Genomic DNA, 21976 nt, shown 5'->3' with positions numbered 1-21976 from the left:
CCTTCCTACCACTCAAACAACGACGCCTGAATGAGAGGCCTGCCGGGAAGGGACAGAGGGAGAGAGATTCCAGTCACGGCCTGGCCTTTGTTCTGGGAGGAGGCAGTCGAGGTATTCCCACTACAGCGTCACTCGTCGCCCATCCCAAGCTCCCTCCCGGGGTGTGTGTGCCACTCGGAGATGCCCCTACACTAAGCATGAGTGGCACATATTCATGAGTTGTTGACCCGGATTCCATTCCCCGCTCCCCTTTTCATGACCTGAAAGAGCCCCAACTTTTCCAGGTATTTACATGGGGGTAGGTAGTGGCTGGTCTAAGTCAATTCTGATGGTCCCAGGCCCACTCCAGGTAACTAGCTTGACCGTGGATTTTTCACAGGTCTGGCCAGCGAGATGTGAGGAGGAGTCTGCCGGGTGCTTTCTAGGATAAACCGTTAAAAAGAGATACACAAGAAAACAGCCCCTTCTCCGTCCACTGGGCCGTGTCCTTCACATCCTTCCCGCTGGGTGAGTGTGTGTGTGTGGACGTGTGTGGACCTGCATGTCTCTCTCTCACGCACACAGATGCAAACAGACGAAAAAGAAGCAGAGAGAGAACAGATATTAGGAAATGAGGCACAGAGAAGGAAAGAAATTTGTAAAAATGGTCAGGCAAGAAAGGAAAGGCAAAAATATCTGAGAAAAGATAAAGGCAACCTCTGCCCCCCCCCCCACTGTCAATATCATTCCTTTGCAGCTCAGAGAGAAGGCAGTGTTGCTCTGTGCAGCGTTTAGCATGCTATCGAGAACATTCAAAGATTAATAACCATTATTTGAAGATACGGGTAAAATACTGGCTCAAAAATAGCAAGTCACACAGAGCAAGGACCGGCGTGAATACATTTGGTATCTGTTTGTATCTGCTGAATGCGGCTACGTGCAAATCCAGGCCATAATGATCTTATGAAAATGCAAATTTATTTTTTGCTCACATAAATATCCTGCTGAACAGCTATGGCGTCGTCTCCAGATCCAGCTCTCGGATTCCGTGCACATATTGTTAAATGTCAAGTGTTTCATACTCATTTATATCTGAATGCTGCTTTGAGTGGAAAACTATAAATCACCCATTCAAAAATAAAAATAAAAATAAAACGGGCCGGCAGCGTTAGTTAGCAGCACAGATGAACCTTACTTATCTCACAGCGAGGCGGTGCGGTGAATAAGCATTTTCAGTCGGAGCTGCGACTCCAAAAACGTCTAAACTGCAAACCCACAGGTTCCTCCGAGTGCCGCGCTCCCCTCCTAACCCCAGACCCCGTCACCCCTCAGTCCCCACAGTCGGGGAGCCCGGCGGCCTGAGCGCCTTCCTCAGGGAGCCGTGGAGCAGCTCCCGGTCTCTCCTGCGTCAGGAGAGTGAAGCTCCTGTATCGAGCTGTCCCATCTCCAGCTCCAGCTTAGCTCAGTTTAGGGGGACACCATCTGCCCTTCTAACAAGTCCGGGTCACCAGCAGCTTGGAACACGGGCGGCCCCTGGTGCTGCGGAGGTGACCGCCCACCCGCATCCCTGAGCGTCCACTGCCCCCTGCAGCCCCACGGCCCTCGCTTCAGGCCCTCACTGGGTCCCCACTGCCTCGGGCCCGACACGTGACAGGGTCCCCTCCTATCCGACCGCGGCCACCTTCGCACCGCACCCCTTGCCTTCCCTGCACCTGCTCTCTGGACGTCAACCTGGTGCCTCAGTTTACCTCGCTTTTGGCGCTTTTCCTACTCATCACATCCACTCTACATCGAGTACCTTCCCTGCTCCTCCGTCATTTCCCAGGACCCGTCTCTCATGTCAAAACAGCAGCCGCTGACAGCTCCTGGGTGTTACTCTCACCCAAGGAGTTTTCTCACATTGTATGATTTAATCTTGAAATAGGCTTCCCGGAAAGGGACCAAGTACTCCCCAAATTACAGGTGATAAAACGAGGCTAAAAGAAGCGAAGAAACTGTGTCCTAGGTCACAGACTTAATCAGCAGATGAGCTGGCATCTGATCCTACGTCGAATTCCAAAGCCCAAATGACAAAACTCTAAGTGAACAGCTACGCTGGCCCGCACATGAGTATCGGGGAAGTGTTCCCTGAGTCCAGGTTGTTCTGAACCCATTGATTTTATTATTGTGAGATAAGACCACAAACCACAAGCCCTGAGAAGCAGCCACTTTACAGCTGTCCAGGAAATAAATCAAGGAATTCACTCCAAAACGTTATTTCAGTTGGCAGGAAAACATCAATTTCTGTGGGCGTATCTGAGGGAGAAGACCTGATAATAATGCCGCCAAGGCCATCTGACAGCACACACACAGTCACAGGCCGAGGGAAAGACCAGAGCCTTGTATTTGGATGCCACCAAGCCCACACAGAGGTCACATGCCTGGCCAGTGTGGCTCAGTGGTTGAACGTTGACCTATGAACCACGAGGTCGGGGTTCGATTCCCGGTCAGGGCACATGCCCGGGTTTCGGGCTCCATCCTCAGATCCCCAGTAGGGGGTGTGCAGGAGGCAGCCAATCGATGGCTCTCTCTCATCATTGATGTTTCTATTTCTTTCTCCCTCTCCCTTCCTCTCTCTGAAATAATTAAAAACATATTTAAAAATTATTACAAAAAAAAAGATCACCTGACGTGCAACGTGACCTCTGGAATTTACATCACGGCTATATTTCTACCCAATAATTATAACTGCCCTTGTCTTGGCTGTCTTGGGAGAGCTTCGTGTCAATGACCTTCTCCGTGCGAGCTGCTGGGCTGGGCTCGCATTTCACATCCCACCCAGAGGCGCCTTTGATGGAGCCTCTGAAGGCGGCCCCACAGGTCTCCATAGAAATGGCCCCAGGGTGGTCTCCGCCGTGGCCCTGCTCCAGTTGCCATGGTAAACAACCAGGCTAGATTGCTATATTCAGCTCTCTGCCAGGGTCGCCATGGCGACTGCAAAGGATGGCTCCTTCGAAGGACCTCACAAGGGTGCGTTTCCATGGTGACCCCATCCTGCATCTTTCTAAGCAACTCCCCTTCGGCTGCTCTGTGACCAATCAGGTCGGGTTCATTTTGAAGGTTTCTCTCGAAGATACCATCCTAGCATGTAGGGATACCGAAGTGAGGTCTGTAAACAAACCGTTTGAAAATGTAAAGGGCACCACTCACAAATCATGCCATTCGTCCCTCCACAGTTTAGAAAGGATCGGTTTTGATGGGTAACAAAAAATACCTGCGATGTCTCCGCTTCGAGTCTTAATTCATTAAAAGTATCTTACAGAATATAATGCAGATAACTGAAATTTCAGATTTCTCCAATCTTACAGCATAGCAGCTCACTGGGTAAAAAAAATACTTTATAGCGGACCTGGCACATACAAAAATGGGATCGGAAATACAGATGGATCATTAGGTTATAATGAGATATCACGGAAATTTTTATAGAGCAAAAGACAAAATATTTGCAAGTCAAATGAAAGAAAAAAAAAGTGATTTTTTACTCGAGTCGGGAAAGCAGAGCCATATTTGGGCCCAACTATATTTCTTCCTGTGATTTTGCGGTTGGAATAATCCCAACTACTCTTCCTTTCCACTTAAAATATGAATAGAAGCCATTCTGAACAGATGCTTGGCTTTTAAGCCATTTTACTACTCTCCCGAAACTTTAAAATAATTTACTTTTTCTAGTATTTAGTCAAGGGCAAAATTTTATCTAGTCACTAACTTGAATATCTTTAAAAATTATTTAACAAAACAATTCTACAGCTCTGTACACTGTCCCCCCACCCCCTTTTTCCTTCTAATGGACTCTAAATAAAATTGAAAAGTTACACACACACACACACACACACACACACACACACACACCCCTTTATTGAATGGAAAAGGTTCATCTCGGGTTTATTCCACTACTTTCCTGTTTTTCTCTCTCACGGAGTCCACCTCCTCTGCCCACAGCAGCCCACCACACCCCATCGCACCCTGTTCAGGAGAATGAACTTGACTTTGAAAAACAAACACCATTATAGACACGGGGAGAAAGAACGAAAGATGATATAAAGAAAACCAGTAAGGGCATCATATCCTGTGTTAGAAAAACCGGGGACAAATTAAAGCAGTTTGGATGGGGGGCTACAATACTGCGGATCAATGGGGGTTTCAAGGACTCCCCTCCTCACCTGCTGTAAGCGCACTCAACACCCACCGACCTCCTCGAATTGAAAAAAAAAGATTAAGAAGGTCTCTTTCATAGAGAACTCAACAGAAGTCAACCAAGTTGTAATCTGTTCCCTTTTAAAAATGTTTTTTCAATTGACTTTAGAGAGAGAGGAACAGAGAGAAAAGAGAGAGAGAAACACCGACTGGCTGCCTTCTGCACGGCCCCTGCTGGGGGTGGAGCCTGCAGCCTGGACTCGAACCTGCGGCCTTTCGGCGCCTGGGGCAGGGCTAATCTTTCCCCTTGAAACCTGCTCTCTGACGGGCAGCATGGTCCGAGGGGAGCAAGCGATGCCATCGCCCCCAATCCCCCCTGGGTATCAAGACCTGTGTAAACTTGGCCAAGTTACTCCACCTTCCGAGCCCACTGCTCAACTTTAAAATGAGAATATGAATTTCAATCTGCAAGTAAACTATAAATACTAAAATGCTGCGTGTGCTAATAGCATGCCTGGAATTACAATACGCAGAAGGCCTCGAACCAAGGAGGGTCCTTCGAGACCACGTCAGGGGAAAGAAGGGAGAAGAAAGGTAGACGAAAAAAGCTGAGTGGCTGTTGGAAGTTAATGAAGCCCCGGGATGGGTAGGTGAGTTCACTCTATTACTGGACCTCTTTTTATGTTTGAAAATTTCCATAAAGGGGTATGTTAAGACAAGGATTCAACTTGAAAACAAAGATACTTCACCTTTGTAAAGGTTTTCGCACTGTCTGGAAAAAGCGTACAAGAGCACCCACGTATTTTGTATAAATACCTTATCAGCTAGATAAGCGCATCTATACACTGAGCGCTGGCTCACCTCCTGGAGCAGGGCTAGGGACTTTCATACCTTCTAACCTCCAATTAGAAAAACAAGCTTCACACTTTAATCATCCTAAGAAACAATATAAGACAGAAGGACTGAAAAGCACCACCGTTGAGCTTGCAGGCTCCCTGGGTGCTCAGTGTCTCATAGATTCGGGGAGAGATTTTGGGAGAGGCCTTCGCATCGTCGGCGGGGGCGTGGAAGCGAGCACGCGCTGGAGCTGCGAGGGCTGCGAGGAGCGCGAGGGAAGCAACTCGACGCTCTGTCAGGCGCCTTGGTGACTTACCAGGTCAGCGTCGGCCTTTTTGTACGTCAGAGCTTCCACCCTGGACTCCAGCTCTGCTTGTATTTGGTCTCTTCTTTTCATAACACCCTTTGTATTAAAACACAAGGATTGGATAATCTTTGCATCACAAAAATAGACATTTCAGAATATAAACAGCCATCATTCATTGGGGGAGGTAAAGACTTTAAAATTTTTTTCGATCTCTAAAAGCTAAGCCGAAAGCAAGTATTTAGAAAGGGACACATACAACAGGTTAGTCCCATTTATTGAAGGTCTGTTTCCATAAAACGTAAAGAACTGGGCTTCGTGTAGGTAGACATTTTAGGTAAGAGGTTGCCCAGATATAATCATTTCGTCGAGGCACGTCGTTTTCATTACTTGAGCTCACACCGGAGAAAACCTCCCAGGATAAAGCAGACCCAGACCGCAGCCGACGTGCCGCTGCTCACCCCCAGGGCCCACCCAGCAACGCGGCCAGCGAGGGGCCCCCACGCGGTTCCTCCGGCCGCCGTCATGGTCTCTCCCCACCTTTAGCGGTGCGCGGTCTAAACTGCGTCATTTCCATCTTGACTGATAAAGAGCCAAACACTCTGATAAGGGGAACGAATAAGCCACTTAAAATGACACAAATCAGATCTCTGAGCCGTGACACGGAGCCGAGATCAGTAACGGGGGAACTTTGGGAAGCGAGAAGGGAGCGTCCCCAGCGGGACCCCATGAAGTCGAGTAAAGGCAGGGACCTGAAACAGCCACAAAATATTTAATGATGCCCTGAAGGAAAACCTGGCTATGATAAACCGGGAAGAGGCGGATCTCCTTCTGAAAGGCCAAGAGAGCTTTCCTCGCCAAGACAGAGGCAAAATAAAAACATAAAACCCACCAAATCAAGGGTCCACGAGAACAGCCCTGGCTGGCATGGCTCAGTGGTTCGAGCATTTGCCTGGGCCTTGTGTTCGATTCCCGGTCAAGGGTAAGTACCTGGGTGGCAGGCTCGATCCCCGGCCTGGTTGGGGAGCACGTGGGAGGCAACCAATCCGTGTGTCTCTCTCACATCGATGTTTCTCTCTCTCTCCTTCCCTCCCTCCCTCCACTCTTTCTAAAAAAAAAAAAAAAAAAATCAATGGAAAAAATATCCTTCGGTGAAGATTAACAAAAAAACAAGAGCACACAAAACCAGAAAGCAGGCCTGGCTCCGGCGACCAAAGGCAGGAGAAACTCTGTCTGAACGTGGCCCGAACGTCGCCAGGTCCAACGTGCCTCCCAGCAGCGGGGACGCGGCCCTTTCGGGGAAAAGACGCGTCTCGCGCGCTGCAGGTTTTTACAGTAAAACTTGAAAATGCTGCAGAAACAGCTCCCAGTCCCTGTCTGCACCCTGGCGGGGAGGCTTTGCACCGCGTCCGGCGCGTGTCCGCGGCTCGGCTCATCGGGGCGGCGGGCGGCTGTCGCCGGCCTGGTGCGAGGCCTCCTGCGGGGCCAGGACGGCGGGCAGGCCGGGACCGGCCTTCAGGAGCTTTGCCGGCGAGGGCGAGGCGGGGACAGCGGGCTCTTACCGCCAGCGTGTCGCCGTAGAGCACGTACTCGTGCAGCACCGGGAGCAGGGCCTCCGACAGGCCGCACACGCGCCGCTCGGTGGCCTCGCAGCAGCGCCGCACGCAGCCGGCCACGCCGGCCAGCGCATCGGCCAGGCCCTCCTCCCACTCGGACCACAGGCCGTGGATGGGGCCGAACTCCTTCATCTCGTCAAAATATTCTGAAAGAAAAAACAGGTTCTTCGGTTCACAGACATTTAAAAATCCCTGCTGACGGACGGGAAGAGAGGGGCTGACGTCTGCCACTGTCCCGCACGGATGCTTAGGCAGGAACGCAAGAAACTGGAGGTCGGCCCGCAGCAGCCTGCCCGGCCGCCCCGATGAGCTCGGGCCCGCCCTTGAAGGACAGCCGTCCACGGGTCGCCAATACAGCGTCCCTTTCTCATTCTCGGAAGTGTCCTGCTTGGGTGACAAATTGTACGGTCACCTCATCTTCGTGGAGTTCTGCCTCCCAAACACAGGACCCCTGAGTGTCTCACAGGCAACAGGACCCACAGACAGAGCCTGTCTTCCCCCTTCTCCTGACTCCATGCCCTGCCGAGGGCTAAAGGCTCCCGGAGATCTAGGCAAGACGTCGGGGCTGCACCCTGGACTCAGGTCTGCATGCTCATCGCCGCTTCCTACGTATCTTAACCTTTGCCACCTGTCTGCCATCTACCTACCCATCCACCCACCCACCCACCCATCCTCACTTCCACGGTCATCAGCGTCTCTCGCTCGCACTGCCCAGTCTCCCTCTTTCCGTGTTTGTCACAGTCTATAAACACGGAAGATTTTTAGGAATTAGAAAGTCCTCTGTGACCAGCCCTCACCCTGCCTCTCTGGATCCAACGCTTGAGATTCTCCACCAAAGATATTTTAATGGAAGCCAAGATAGCCGCTCATTCATGAACATCTTACCATCTCTCTTAACTCAAACATTGCACGTACCCCTCTGCCTGGTCCTCTTATCATTTCTACCACCCAACAGCCTACTTTGAATCCCTTCAACCACAGTGTAAGTAAATCTCTTCTGAGACCGCGCCAAAGGAGTCGCAGACGCTTCGCCTCAGGGAGCCCATCGTGATTTCATGGCTCCAGTCAAGCCTGCTGTTTCTCACGCTCCCACCACCGGAGTCTGGTGGGATTCCCTGCCCAGCTGACATGCTCCTGGGCCATATGCTCCCTGAAGCAGGGGCTGAGTCTTATCTTTTTAAATCTCAAAGCCTGATGCATAATGTGTTCAATAAATATTTTCACATCAGTGAAAGAATAAATGAGTAACAAAAGGACTCTTCAATGCTTGATAAGCCATTTATTAAAAAACTTGGATTTCATTTTAAAATCTGGATGCTTTTACATTTTTGCTTTCACACTATCAACTTTCAGTGACAGTTTTTTATGGGAGAGAATGAATAAGCCGTGAACTTTTTTTTTTGTGTCTAGCTACTGAACCGGTGATCTTGGAGTTCAGGGGATGACGCTAACCAACTGGACCACACGGGCCAGGGCACCCATTGATTCTCGATGAAGCAGACTTTCCTACCACCAAAGCTTATGTTCCTTCATTATTTTTTCAATCATTAATTGAGCACCTACTACGTGTGAGGCGACACCATCTAGATACTAGAAATACAACAAACCTTTTCCCTCTATGTCCTGATTGAACTTACAGTTTAATGGGGGTTCGGGGGAGAACAGACAATATAGGAATTTTAAATAGTTAAATTCTAAAACCAATGTATATTAGGAAATATATTTTCTGACTTAGCCATCTATTTTTAATATAGGTAAATGCAATTAGAAAATTAGCAAAAAGTCATCATGGAATTAGAAAGAAACCATGATGGAATAAAGTCTAAGTTATAAACTAAAAAACAATTAAAAATAAACAAACAAATCAGAAAGAAACTAGAGAAAGGAAATAGTGATAGAAAAATAAGAAAAGGGACCTATTTTCCAATTTACAGATCTCTCTGCCACACATGGCCAGGCCCTAATACAGTGCTCGCCCCTTGCAAAATCCCCGGGAAATGTGGAAACCTGCTTCCTGAAGCTATATCTTTGAGTTTAAGCTCCGGTCCCTGTTGAACACTTAGACCAACCTCACAGGACGACATCCCCAAATCGTAAGCTCAGGGCTCGCTTCACGGTTATTATTTACACGTGGAACAAGAACAGCTATTGGTTGATGAGAGCAAACGGGGCCTGGCCATCACTAACTCCCAAACCACTGAGGAATCAGGAATGTTCACAGTGTGTCTGGGCAGAAGCCACACTTTGAAGGTGAAACTCTAACTTAATGTTGCTCGACTCCTCACATGAGGAGCTTGGAAGTCGCCACTGGGTCCTAACAACCACTAAAATGCTGAAAGGACTGAAAAACCCACATCTTTTCTTGGAACTGTAAGGGGGGGGGGCAGGACGCAGGACAAACCACTGTCCCCTGGATGGTGATGACAGACAGGCAGAAGCAAGGAATCGGCCTTCCCGGGGCAGAGACTGGAGGGGGGGAGACCAGCGCTGGAGCCAGGGCCAGACACTCCGTTCTCAACAAGGCCTGACCTCAGGGGACCTGGTCACAGAGCCTCACCTGGAGGGGTGTCGTCAGAGCCTCACCCACTTGCAGGGAGGGGGACCCTCAACTCCAGCCCGCTCTGGCCACTCTGTCCCCATAAGGGGGGAAGAAAAACCTGGGAACCTCTGTGCAGTTCAGTCCAGAGGCCCAGGCTCCCTAAAACACTCGCGAAATCCTAGGACTGAGGACACTTCCCCTCCCCCTCGCCTCCCGTGACACAGTTGCTGTGACCGGGTGTATCAGGCCCGGCGGTCAAGAAAAAAGCCAAAAAAAGGCTCATAAAAGGCAAAAAACGCCATCTGAAGGGACAGAACAGGCCTCCGACGTGGCGGGGATGCTGGATCCGTCGGAGCAGGGACTTAGAGCCGCGACTAAACTGTGAGGGCGCTGAAGGGTGAGGTGTTCACGGGGAAGGGCGAGGACAGACGCCACTGCGAGCCGAGCGCAGTGCCCAGAAAGCACCCGGGCGGCGCCAACTCCACGCGGCCCCCACGCGGGAGTGAAGACCCGCCCGGACCAAGGAGCTTCAGAAGCGCGTCCCAGTGATTCGACATACCCCGCTCCTCCTTGTAAATCCTCTGAGATATCTTGTCGATCAAATTTATTTTCTGGGTAAACGTTTCGATGAAGTTGCTCATCTGCACGAACTCCTCGGGGCGGCCCTTCAGGCCTCTCATGGACAGGGCGGCCGCCCGGACCGTCTGGCCCACCTTGCTGAGCAGCCCGGGGCCCTGCTTCTTGTGAAAAGACAGCTCCTGGAAACGAAAACATGAAATATCGGTGGTCAGAGAAGCGACAGCATTCTCAAATCCAAGTGACAACGAAACCCAATGAGAAAATTAAATCAAGATAATAACGCGTTTCATCTACGTCTTTTTTTCACTGTAGTTTGGAGCAGATGCGTTTCCCGGGGCGCAGCTCCTCCTCCGGGTCTCGGCCCCTCGGCGGGGGGCAGAGGGGAGCAGAGTGGGGCGCGTTTCCCCCGAGCACGGAGCTTTACGAGGTTACAGACAGCTGCTTCACGGTTAACGCATGAGGGACAGGGACAGGCTTGCAGGATGGAAAAAGTTCCCATCACTTTGTGCGCAAACAAGGACAGGTGCCCTGCCTGACCGAGCAGCACACTGAGCCGGGGGGGCCTCGGCGTCACTTGATAGAGTGAACGTCATCAGAGATGGCACGGGCCACCCTGGCCAGCTGTCGCCGCCACCGCTGACTGCGGACAATGTCCCTAAGAGCTCCTAGGGTCCTGGGGTCAGGCCACAGACTCATCTCACGTGGGTCACCACGGGCTCCCGCACAGCACGACCTGCCAAGGCTGAGATGGGCCACTTTCTAGCTTCCATCACTTGGGCAACAACTGAGGGGCTGAGAAAACTCAACGTTGGTCCGTAATTGTTTAATATCGACTCTTGGTGCTATCCATGCTCTTTCTGATGAGTTATGTCGTCACAGGAAAGAAAAAAGGAGAGGCACTTAGACGGTTTCTGTATTAGAAATTGGAGACCCCCCCAATAAGTAATTGAAGGAAAAGTAAAAAATTGTATTACCCATCTAGGTGCCAACCCATCCATCCGTCCATTTAATAAAGGCGTCTATCCTAACTTGAAAAGCCCAACTTAACTATCCATGACTACTCAAGTGTCAGTAAGAGAAATATATTTGTGTATGCTCAGTATTGGCTACACGGGACATTAAAAAATCTACCAAGAGAACCAGGAGCACGCAGCCTGTGAGAGAGGGACTGGTCTCTGCCATTTACACGTAGATCTGACACAGGGCTCGTCTGCGGGCCGCGCCTCCAGTGTCTAAAAATTCTTCATTCCAGGGCCCTGCTGCCTGGGGAAGGTACAACCTTCTACAGACGCTGAAGGGTTGCATGAGCGCCAATGGGAAGTCTTTACCGAAGCCTGTGCAGTGAGAAACACTTTGAAGTCCCTGTTGAACGTTAAAGTTGGATGGTCAGCGATGCGGTTCAGAAACTTATTCAGCGCCTTCCTGCGCGTCTCGATGAAGTCGTCGTTGAACCGCTCCACCATCCCCTTCACTATAAACTTCTCCGGCAACGGCTGAGGGAAAAAAACATGCAAAAACCAAAAATGTTCAGAGGGTGCCTGAGCGTCAGGTGGCGGGAGGACCGAAGAGATTCTACACGGCTCCGTTTTAGAGGCTATCTGAACATGCGATCGTTTCTCATCGTTTTAAAAATTCACATTAAAACCAAATATGACAAAATTTTAACATTACAGTAGTTAAAAAAAGGAAATCTGTACTTAGATCGAAAGTTTTAAAACAAATGTTTCCAACACAAATGAATTACACTGAATGCGCAAGGTCTGGAGTTTGGTTTTGGGCATTTTAACGACTCGAGAGACAAGGTGGCAGCCGTTCCGTGAAAAACAGTGTCGACTTCATCTAAAAAATTCTGCCTTTTCATAATTTAGGATACTGATTCCTACATGTTTTCCTCCAAACTTTTTTCCATACGTACATTAAAATGGAATTTTAACTGACGTTTCATCCTAATAGAGATTGGAGGGAAACAACTGGAAAATCTAAGTTTGGATAAAAGTAGAGTGTAGCAAATATTTAATGGTTGAAAACCTACATTCTGTTCTTTTCACACACATGAAACACTGTGAAAGCAAAGAAATCCTTCGATCGCAATAACCCGCCAACCTGAAAACCCCCACGCACGATGTCGACTTACCGGAACAATGAGAGTCGGGTGGGCCTCCTCGAGCTTTCCTTTTAACCAAAGGAAATCTTGGTAACGCCTCCTAACTTCAAATTCGCTGGAGTCAAACTCCCCGCGAGACGTCTGCGGAAAGCAGGAGGAAATAACAGCACAAAGTAAGAGAAGACATTTACCTCCTGGTATTTCAGACCGTCTAAAATAAAGGGGCCTCTAAGAAACATTAGCAAATCCTAATTATTCAGCGTTTGTCAGCCTGTCTTTTTTTTCAGTCATCAACTCACGGAGCCGATGAAACAAAACAATCTTTCCAGAATTTCCACCAGGAAAGCAAACATCACGCTTGAATTTAAGCTCCACACTGAAAAATCTGTCTTAGAGCCGCCATCTGCCCCCCGCGAGATGCCGCGACTCTTCTCTTTGGCACGACGTTCTCGCTAACGAGACAGTGTGCTCCCAAGTTAGGTTTCAAATCGATGTCTTTTCTCGAGATGATCGGAATCCAGAATCTGAGGAAAGTCCCGTATTGAGATTTGGAAAAGACCCCGAATGTAACTGAGAAAAAAACTGTTGTCCTGGAATTTGCTCGGATGAATTGCTTTGCTAAAATTTGCATTTAGTACGTGAACATTCTAACATTTTGATGGAGTGACTTTACCCACACTGCTTTAAAAATGTTATTAATGGAGATTTGGTGCGAAAAGACAATGTGCCGTCATCCTCAAGGAATTTTATTTTGAGTTATATGCTAAACTCCTGAAAATTAAGCAAATATATTAAAATGTCTGTTCTCAATTAAAGATTGAGAACATAAAAATATGTCAACACCTAGGACACGCGCATGGGTACAGTCTTAACTACTATGCAGAAGGGTGGTCATGGAAATGGTGAAAATAGGAAAAGCCGACCTAGAAGAGACACAGTTTAACAATAGAGATGAGTTGGTGTGTGTACCTATACAGGCAAATATACACACACAAACATACATATACACACAAAATATAGTTTAGAGTCACTCATTAAAAGATATTTACCGAACACCCCCGTGTGCCAGGCACATATTTGCGGGTCACTACCGATTTCCAGGAAAAAAAAATTGGCATAACTAAAAATGAGAACACTCAGAACTAGGCGGTTAAGACTGAGCTTTATATGTCCTCGAGAATTTCTAACACCTTAAGTAAATCTAAGGCAGGAGGAAAATATAAAATTAAGTCACTGACGGCTTTGTCACGGTCAGGGCTCTAGCTCTCCAACGTGACCGCGGCAACAAGGAGAGGGCGGGGCTCCTGCTCCTACTGTCAGACTTCCTCTTACCCCTGAGAGGCTGTAAGAAATACATATTAATATGACAAGAAAAACAAGTGTTATCGGCTGGGCTCAGATCATAACTCATCCCCCTGCGGCGGGGGTAGAATCGCTGTCCCACCTAAAGTGGCCAACTTGGGTCATTCGGAGACAGAGAAAAGCTGCATACAGGGATTTGATGACCGATCCCCAACTCAGAAAGGCTGTGTGCTCTAAACTCTAAACATCAATCAATAAGTAAAAAATGGTTATACTGTGAGCTGTTTTATTTTGTCTAAGGTGAAGTCTTTTTGGGGGGCTTGTCCTAGGACTGGGGACCCCGGGGCTGTAGGCCTGGCTCTGCCCTGGGATGACTGGACACCAACGGTATCTCCTGTGTAAGGTAAAGAGGCCACTTGCTCTTCTTTGGAAAACCAATGAAATGATTTCCTGCAACCCTCAGAAGAAATGCGACCCCAAAATATCGAAGCGCGTTTTTAACTCGTGGTTCTCTTTATGAGCCAACTGAGGCTCTTGTTTTAAAGATAGTTCTCTACAACTTTTGAAACAAAAAACTTAAAATGTTCCTATTTTAAGAAGCACAAATCCTGAAACGTGAGTGACCGTTACTCTCAAGTCGTCTTGACTTTGACCGACTGGACTTGGAGTAAGGGAAGCCTGGCTAAGGTGCGACATCTCACCCAAAGTGCTTGAAAAAAAAAGTAAGTCAACTCAGCAAAGATTCCGGGATGTCGGAGTCACAGCGAACAAGACGCGCTTCCCAAGCTCAGAGACAGCCAGGCGCCCAAGAGAGTGCTCGTTCCATATCTACCTTGGTGACGACCCTGTAGGTGATGAAAGTTTCGATGGTAGTGACGTGGCTCTCGGGCTCGTCGACCGTGATGAAGAGATCTTTCAAATCCGGCTCGTCCTCGAACCTGACCTGGTTGATCATCGACAGAGGGGACGCTGGCATCAGGGGGCTCAGAGAGTTCATGTCTGTCAGCGAGGCATCCTGAGGAAGAAAACGGTCAAGGGGTAACATTACAGGAAAACAGGGTTAAAATCTCCCTTTTCTCCGACACCGCAGGATTAATGAAATGCGTCAAAACTGAGGGGCTGGTGGAAAAGCTAATACCACAAAAAAAGAGTCGGTGGCCAGGGGACCTTTCTCCTCAGTTGTGCAGAAAACTGGAGGGTCTCTGGACGCAAGGGCACCAGGCAGGCTGGAGGAAGACAGGCCCCAGGAAAGCACAGTCAAGGCCACGGCCTGCATCCCAGATGGACAGGCCCAGCCCACTTGCCTGCTTGGCGCAGGAATGCTGGCGGGAAGCTGGCTGGAGGTTTCCTCCCTCAGCCGCCACGGCAGAAAGAACTGGCTGAGGGTCCCCTAGTGGCCACCTGGCCTCTGCAGCCCCCTGCAGGGAAGCCCAGCACGCACCCAGGATCCTCTGAACTTCATTACTCGGTGAAGCTGGGGGGGGGGAGGGTTCCCAAGGCCCCCTCTCAGTATGGATGAACTTAGTTACACAAAATTCGGTTAAAAATTATTCTAGGTGTTGGGATTGCTCTTGAAGTTCACTTTTTTTTTTTTTTTTTAATATATATATCTTTACTGATTTCAGAGAGAGGAAAGGAGAGGGAGCAAGAGAGAGAGAGAGAAACATCCATGATGAGAGAGTCACTGATCAGTTGCCTCCTGCAAGCCCCCGACTGGGGATCGAGCCCGCAACCCGGGCATGTGCCCTGACCGGGAATCGAACCCCGATCGCCTGGATCCTAGGTCGACGCTCAATCGCTGAGCCAAGCCCGGCCGGGCTCTACTTCTTAAATAACACTGAATACCTTTCCTATAACTAGCACAGTGAACACACACACACACAACATGGTTTCAGGCTGAGATCTGATTAGGTGCAGAAGAGAAGCCGCAGCTGATCAATGACTCTCATCGTTGATGTTTCTCTCCCTCTCTCTCTCTGAAATCAATAAGATGATATTAAAAAAGAGAGCGAGATGAATAAATAAAGTGACTACATCGCCTGCTTGAAGGCAGATATGTCCTGTTTTTGATGTTAGAGATAGTGAAAGCCACAAATGTTAAATCCACAGATGGTCAGGGTTTCCTGAAACTGTCTTCAAGTACGCTTGGGGTCCTGGGGACACGCAGGAAACGCAGTGTGTCCTGTTGTGGCCTCAGTGATGACTAAGCAGAGCCAACCAGGAAAAATCATTATTACTCTGAGCAGAACTCCCGACGAGGTGGAAAATGTGACTATAGGAAGACACCGCTGGCCCGCTCAGGATGTAATAAAACGGTTGCTACGGAGAGCGGCCGGCCGGGGGCTCCCTGCGCAGGCCGGGGGGCGGGCTCGGGCGCCGTCCTCTGAGCGCCTCCCCGGGCCAGGGGCTGTCCTCGGGGTGTTCTCCAGGGCAAGGCTGCACCCTGAGATCAGCCGCACCCGCACTCAGGCGCATTTCGGAAGGGACTTAACACGCACTTGTAACCTCCCAGGCAAACCGACCACCCCCTTCTCCCCTCGCCACACGCAGTGACTCGCAGGGAGCGACACACGAGCACAGCCTTTGAGAAAGAACCTGGAACGCTGGGGGCGCTCTCAACAGCCACTGAACACAATGCCGCCCTTATTTCTAATTCAAAGGGTCCCCCCTCCTTCATTCTGTCCTCAGGGCGCCTCCTTGGACTCCATGGAGTGTTTTCCACAATTTCCATAGGTTTAGTCTAAGTGGTTGTATATATTCCTCACTTACACTATCAATATCTTACCACAATACCCTCTCTTAAATACGTACAAGCTCCTTAAACAGAAACAAATATATTGTTGTGACTCTCTGAGGGCCTCACTACAAACGCAAAACAGACGTGTACCCCCGTTAAAAACGTAAATCTCATAAACCACGGTAGTAAGTGCTGATTGTTTTCTGAGCGACCAGCACCTCTTGCTTGTAACCCTCTCGGCAACCTGATGGACACGGGCGCAGTTACCCCCGCATTTATTTCACAGGCAATACCCCTGCGGGACAGGAATGACGCTGACTCTCCCTGAATCGCTGGTGTCTAAACTGGCAGAGCCCTGGCTGCCGAGGCTCAGCTGACTAGGGCGCCGTCCCGTGCACCAGGAGGTCGCAGATTGGAGGCCCGGTCGGGACACATGCCCGGGTTGCGGGTCACCCCGGCCAGGCTAAAGTATATTCTTAAAGTGAGTAACTGCGGATGTTTATTTTAATGTTTTAGTCTTCTATCCTCTTGGAGAGAACTGGGATGCAGGTAAGTCGCTGCTGACCACTCCGACCGCACAGCTCCCGACTGCTGCCTTCTGGTCCCCCAGCCCCTGTGAGCCTGGAGCCCATCAGTCACGGTGATGCCAGAGCATCTGTCAGAACCGAAAGGATGCAGAAATAAAACTGCACCCCTGCAACTCAGCAGCCTCTTCTTTAGAGTTCAGGAAGTTCAAATCTGGAGTCTTTTGACATCATTTTTTCCAAGACATTTGTAAGAATTTTTCCCATTGCCACTGACCATAAACAAGTGTGACAGTGTTGTCTGCATGAAAGAACCATGGTGTGTGTGTCCGTGTGTTTTCTCCTTTTGGCCCTTCGACATCCGCTCCCATTGGCAAACATAATGTTGGCCGTAGCTTCTGCTAGTGCCTCTCCTTTTTTAAAAAATATTTTTATTGATTTCAGAGAGAGACAGGGAGAGGGAGGGAGAGAGAGAAACATCAATGATGAGAGTCGTCAATCAGCTGCCTCCTGTGCGCCCCCTGCTGGGGATTGAGCCACAACCAGGGCACGTGCCCTGACCGGGAATCAAACCGTGACCTCCTGGATCGATGCTCAACCACCGAGCCACATATATGCACATACACACACTCACACATAACATATATGCACACACACACAACATATATGCACACACACACAACATATATGCACATACACACACTCACACATGTACACGCTATACACCTGTGCATTACACACGGGTGTACATTGTGTGGGTGTGTTTTATAGATTTCAGCACATCATCGAGGTAGGAAACCACTCACTCATGCAAGGATATTACTTCTTTGTTCCTAAAATTTGCCCCAAACCCCACAACTAGTTCCTGCATTCAACTGTCTTCTTTCAAATCTCTGGAGAGAGTTCTGATTGCTACCTGGGCCGTGACTGAGATGCGGGCACACAACAGGAACCAGAGATGGCTCAGGACAAACGTGGGAAGTCAATCCCCGAACCTCCAATTTCTTCTTCTAGGCATTTGCCACAACTGTTGAGAAGTCTAATTATGTCCTGCCACCGCTACGCTGAATTTCCGGATTGACAGAGACCCAACGTGTAGAGGAACCAGATGTCTCAACCACTATATCCTATTTTTCCTTCAAAAATGATCCCTCCCCCCCCGCCGGAAAAACATGGGTGAGTCTTTCAAAAGCCGCGTTCAAACAAGCATGTTTGCCGTGACATTTCTGATTTACCAGAAACACACCCTTAATTTTCCATGATTCTTATACAACACGATCACTTCTTTTTTCTCCCCAATGTGTTTATAAACAAAACAGTACCGTGTCCTGGAGCTTCGCTGGAGATGGAAGTGAAGCCCGGCCCCTTCCAGAACTCCCTCTCTGCCCGTAGTTTTGAAAAAGAGCATCGCGCTGTCTTAGCCCCAGGCCGGCATTAATGAGGGTAATTACACCCGCGGCCTCCCGAGCACCCCACGCGCCGCGGGCCTTATCGTATTTTCTGGTCCTGAACTCCTTTGAAAAGGTCCATAATAAGGGCTGTCATTTACTGAGGCCCAGATAAGCATCGCAGCGCCTCCCTGTGACCTATTTACCAATGTTCTGCTTCAGTGACTGTTTCTTCTACGCCTTATATCCTATTGTAACGTATTATCTCCCCTCCCAAGGAGACCTCTTCCCTGTAAACGTGGAGAAATTCGGCCCTTCCGTCCACCTCGATCCTTTGCAAGCCTGCTCTCCCCTGGCCCAGTTCTAACGCGATTCTCCCACGACTGCTGTCATTTCTAAACTTTTGCTTCTCTTGAATCACCGACCATGCGCTCCGACCTTCCAACACCCAGACTTGATCTTTTAAGTCCGTGTTTCCCGCCTTCCTGGGGGTCCCCGGAGACGGGACATCGTTTCCCCCTCACTGGACGATCTGCGAGCTTCCCACCGCCCCCTGATTCACGCTGCCACTTAGAGTCCCCGCCCCACCTCCCACCTGGGCTCCAAGGCTGTGACGGCAAGAACTGGCTCTCCCCCCAGATAATCCTCAGCACGGCACCTTACCTAAAATACTTAAGCTGCACTTGCCAGGTACTTGTACTTTACTGGGGGGAAGAAGAAATGTCAGTGTCAAAGATCCTACTCTTCAAAAAGCTTCTGGACAGGGGCATGGTATAAACTCACAGGTTATCCAAGGGGATAAGGGTCGGAGATTGTAAATGTGCCCTGAGCCCGACAGTCGATGTGAATGTGCCGACGGCAACGCTATGTCCTTCAGAAGGAGTTCCTGACGCCCGGGGCTGGCCGGCAGGACAGACGGCGGGAGGCCAGACAGGGAGGCCTCAGGTGTGCCTGCCTGCGGCTAATGGTTGGGCATTTTCACTTGCTGCAACGTAAGCAGGCAGCTAATGTAGGATCCCCAGGTATTCTTTCCAGACTTTAACCAGCACTGTACCCTCACCTTCATCTCATGGCCAGTTTCTACCGAGGGGGGTCTTAACTTTTTCTAAGTGTCGGGCGCAGGGGGCTCTCAAACGCTAACAAGCGGGGTGGAGCCAGGTGGACGGGGCAGAGGCTCCCATCCTTTTAAAAGGATGCAGAAGTACAAACGCAAAATTAGGGAGGAAAACAAATTGATTTTTAGAATGGAGAAAGAAACCTCAACCGCGGGTTGGAGCCATGGAGATCCAGACGCGCCCTTTCTTCTGAGACAGCTGTAAGCAATTCAGCAGACAGGCTTGCTTGGAAATGCTTCAGGGTTTTTGTTTGTTTAGTCCAGGGATGGGGAACCTTTTTTCTGCCAAGTGCCATTTGGATATTTATAACATCATTTTCGGGCCATACAAAATTATCAACTTAAAAATTAGCTGTGAAAGAGGCTCCTAGATTTATTGAATTTCGAGTCCTGTCTGCGGTTGCCTTGGCAGGGCCATATATGTACAGCCTGCGGACCTGACGTTCCCCACCCCTGGAATCCCCTTACCTTTTTCACCCAGCCCCCAACACCCCTCCTCTCTGATAGCTGTCAGTCTGTTCTCTGTGTCTATGAGTCTGTTTCTATCTTGTTGGTTAGTTTATTTTGTTCAGTAGGTTCCACATATAAGTGAGATCTTACGGTATTTGTTTTTCTCTGCCTGGCTTATTTCACTTAGTATAATACTCTCCAGGTCCCTCCAGGCTGTTGCAAAAGGTAAGATTTCACTTGAAACCTGTATGGTTTTATTAACCAATGTCACTCTCCCCAAAAATCAATAAAAAATAAAAAAGAAATGCTCCTGGCTGCAACCTGTCATTCCCTCTGCACCCAAAACACCCTCCGCTAACTCCCCGTATTCCAGAGGCCTAAGCAAAGGTGTAAACATAAAACTTGAATCTCACTAGCTTCGCCTTAGATCCGCCTCCAACAACAGGGGCTCACAAAAACAGGTTTTCCTAAGAGAGGGCCGGGCCCCTTAGAATCTGGGACAAGAAGTCAGGTGACAAGTTTAAAGGCTCCAGGATGACTGATACTCAGCTGCCACTCCCATCGCTCGGCCCCTCCCTGGCTGGAAGTTCCTCGGCCCACAGCCTTACTGGGATATTCCCAGACTAACAGTGTTGGGCAGGCAGGCAAAGACGGGCCCACTGCCCCGTTCCTCCGTGAAAATAAAGCCTGGGTGGAAGGCAAAAGGCAGTGTTAACTTTTCACAAGCGAACCTAAATAATTCCAGTTTTACAATTTAAACGCATCGAAACGTCAATGACTTTAGCAGGAGCACAAAACTGCACTGGTTGAACATGGGTACTGCAACCCTGCCTGCTGTTTCACTTCATTTTAAGGGGGGGAAAAAGTCTTAGGTATTCCTCTTTGAGGTCAGAGCATAATTAATTGTTTGCTTTCTACTTCCAGCAGAGTAAAGCAATGGTTCAAGTTTGTTGCTTTACCTAACGCCTCAAGGTAACATTTGCCCTCTGCCCAGGCTTAGCGATGGATACAATGTTGCCACCTCAAGTCTCCCACCACGGCCAGGTGAGAAACTGGACTGACGTCCAAGGCCCCGCCCTGCATTTTTCTTTACAAAAAGACCTGGCAGCCACAGCCCCCCCCCCCCCCACACACACGTCCACCTCGAACCCCAGTCAGTGTCTCTCCAGCTAACTACACGCATACACGTTAGGGGGCCTGGGGTTCCCCAAGTCCCGGCGCAGGGAGGGAAGCGGAGGCTGGGCGTCGGTGGCCCCAGCCGGCTGGCCCAGGTCCTGGGCTCCGCAGGAGCTTCCTGTTGGACCCAGGAACCGGTTTCTCCCAAAGAGGGGCCTCGCTGGCACCCTTCCCGGTGGACTTGAGACGCACCTCTGGTGTCCCCCGGCCTCAAATCTACAACCAGCGACACTAGATCGAGAGTAACTGCTCTGGGCTCGGGCGACCGAGAGCGCGGGCCGGCTGCTGCCCACAAGGAGCTGCCAGAGGCGGGGCTCTGGGCCACCGCCTCGGGGCTCGGCCACTGTCCCCAGAAGTCGGCGTCGGGGAGGAAGAAAGAAGGAAGGAGATCCAAGTGGGGGGGCGGGGATCACAACTTTGCAAACTCCGGGGAGCCGCGGCCTTGCCCCGGCGGTGCCAGCGCGGACGGCGGAGGGAGCGGCGGGGACCCGCCCGCCCAGCCCCGGAGCGCGCGCGGGGGGCGGGGGGGCCCGGGCGCCGCGCTCACCTTGCTGAACACCTCCAGGTCGCCGTCCTCGCCGTCCAGGTCCAGCGCCTCGGCCGGCAGCAGCGCGGGGGGACTGTCCCCGCCCGCGCCCCCCGCGGGGAGGCCCGAGGCCGCGCCGGGACCGGCCGGGAGCTCGCCGTCCATCCCGGGAGTGCGCCCGCCGCCGCCGGCCCCGCGCGCCCATTGGCTCGCGCGCAGCCCAGCCTCCCGGTCGCCCGGCCCCGGCCCGGCCGCGCAGACGCGGAACTGTCGCGGGCCCGGCCCACCTGGCCGCGGGCCCGGGGCGGGACCCTGGTCCCCGGGGGCGGCGGCGGGCGCGCCCTGGCTCGGTCCCCGCGGCGGCCCCGCCCCGCTGCCCCGCGAGGGTTCCGCGCCCACGGGTGGGGGGCTCTGCGGAGCCCGGCGGGGCTGGGGGGCGGCCCACGGTTCCCGCCCGGGAACCAGTCGCGGCCGGGCTTCCCGCACGTCCCGGGCCGGTCCCCTCCGCGCGCTTTGGGCTCTTAGGAGGCGAACGCGCGACAACCAGCAAAGCTCCTCCGTTTTGCAATTGAGTTTTGGACCCAGTGACCCGACCGTGTGGTCATTTCACTGTCGAGACGGGGAAGCG

The 21976-nt window shown here is 50.7% G+C and overlaps 1 protein-coding gene across 1 annotated transcript in view; it reads right to left on the bottom strand.

The window, feature by feature from the left end:
* Positions 1 to 21575, bottom strand: part of SNX7 (sorting nexin 7) — a 33067-nt gene extending 11492 nt beyond the window's left edge. Inside the window, exons 1-7 of the mRNA XM_081121611.1 lie at positions 21370 to 21575; positions 14266 to 14448; positions 12162 to 12272; positions 11356 to 11520; positions 10008 to 10206; positions 6856 to 7055; positions 5306 to 5392 (exon numbers count right to left, since the gene is read on the bottom strand). Coding sequence (XP_080977737.1) covers positions 5306 to 5392; positions 6856 to 7055; positions 10008 to 10206; positions 11356 to 11520; positions 12162 to 12272; positions 14266 to 14448; positions 21370 to 21513 — 1089 coding nt within the window. The 5' untranslated portion in view covers positions 21514 to 21575. The remainder of the gene's footprint in view (positions 1 to 5305; positions 5393 to 6855; positions 7056 to 10007; positions 10207 to 11355; positions 11521 to 12161; positions 12273 to 14265; positions 14449 to 21369) is intronic.
* Positions 21576 to 21976: the final 401 nt, after the last annotated feature.

The sequence above is a fragment of the Miniopterus schreibersii genome, assembly GCF_964146895.1.
Source record: "Miniopterus schreibersii genome assembly, chromosome: 19".
Lineage (NCBI taxonomy): Eukaryota > Metazoa > Chordata > Mammalia > Chiroptera > Miniopteridae > Miniopterus > Miniopterus schreibersii.
This window is presented reverse-complemented; position numbering and strand designations above follow the sequence as displayed.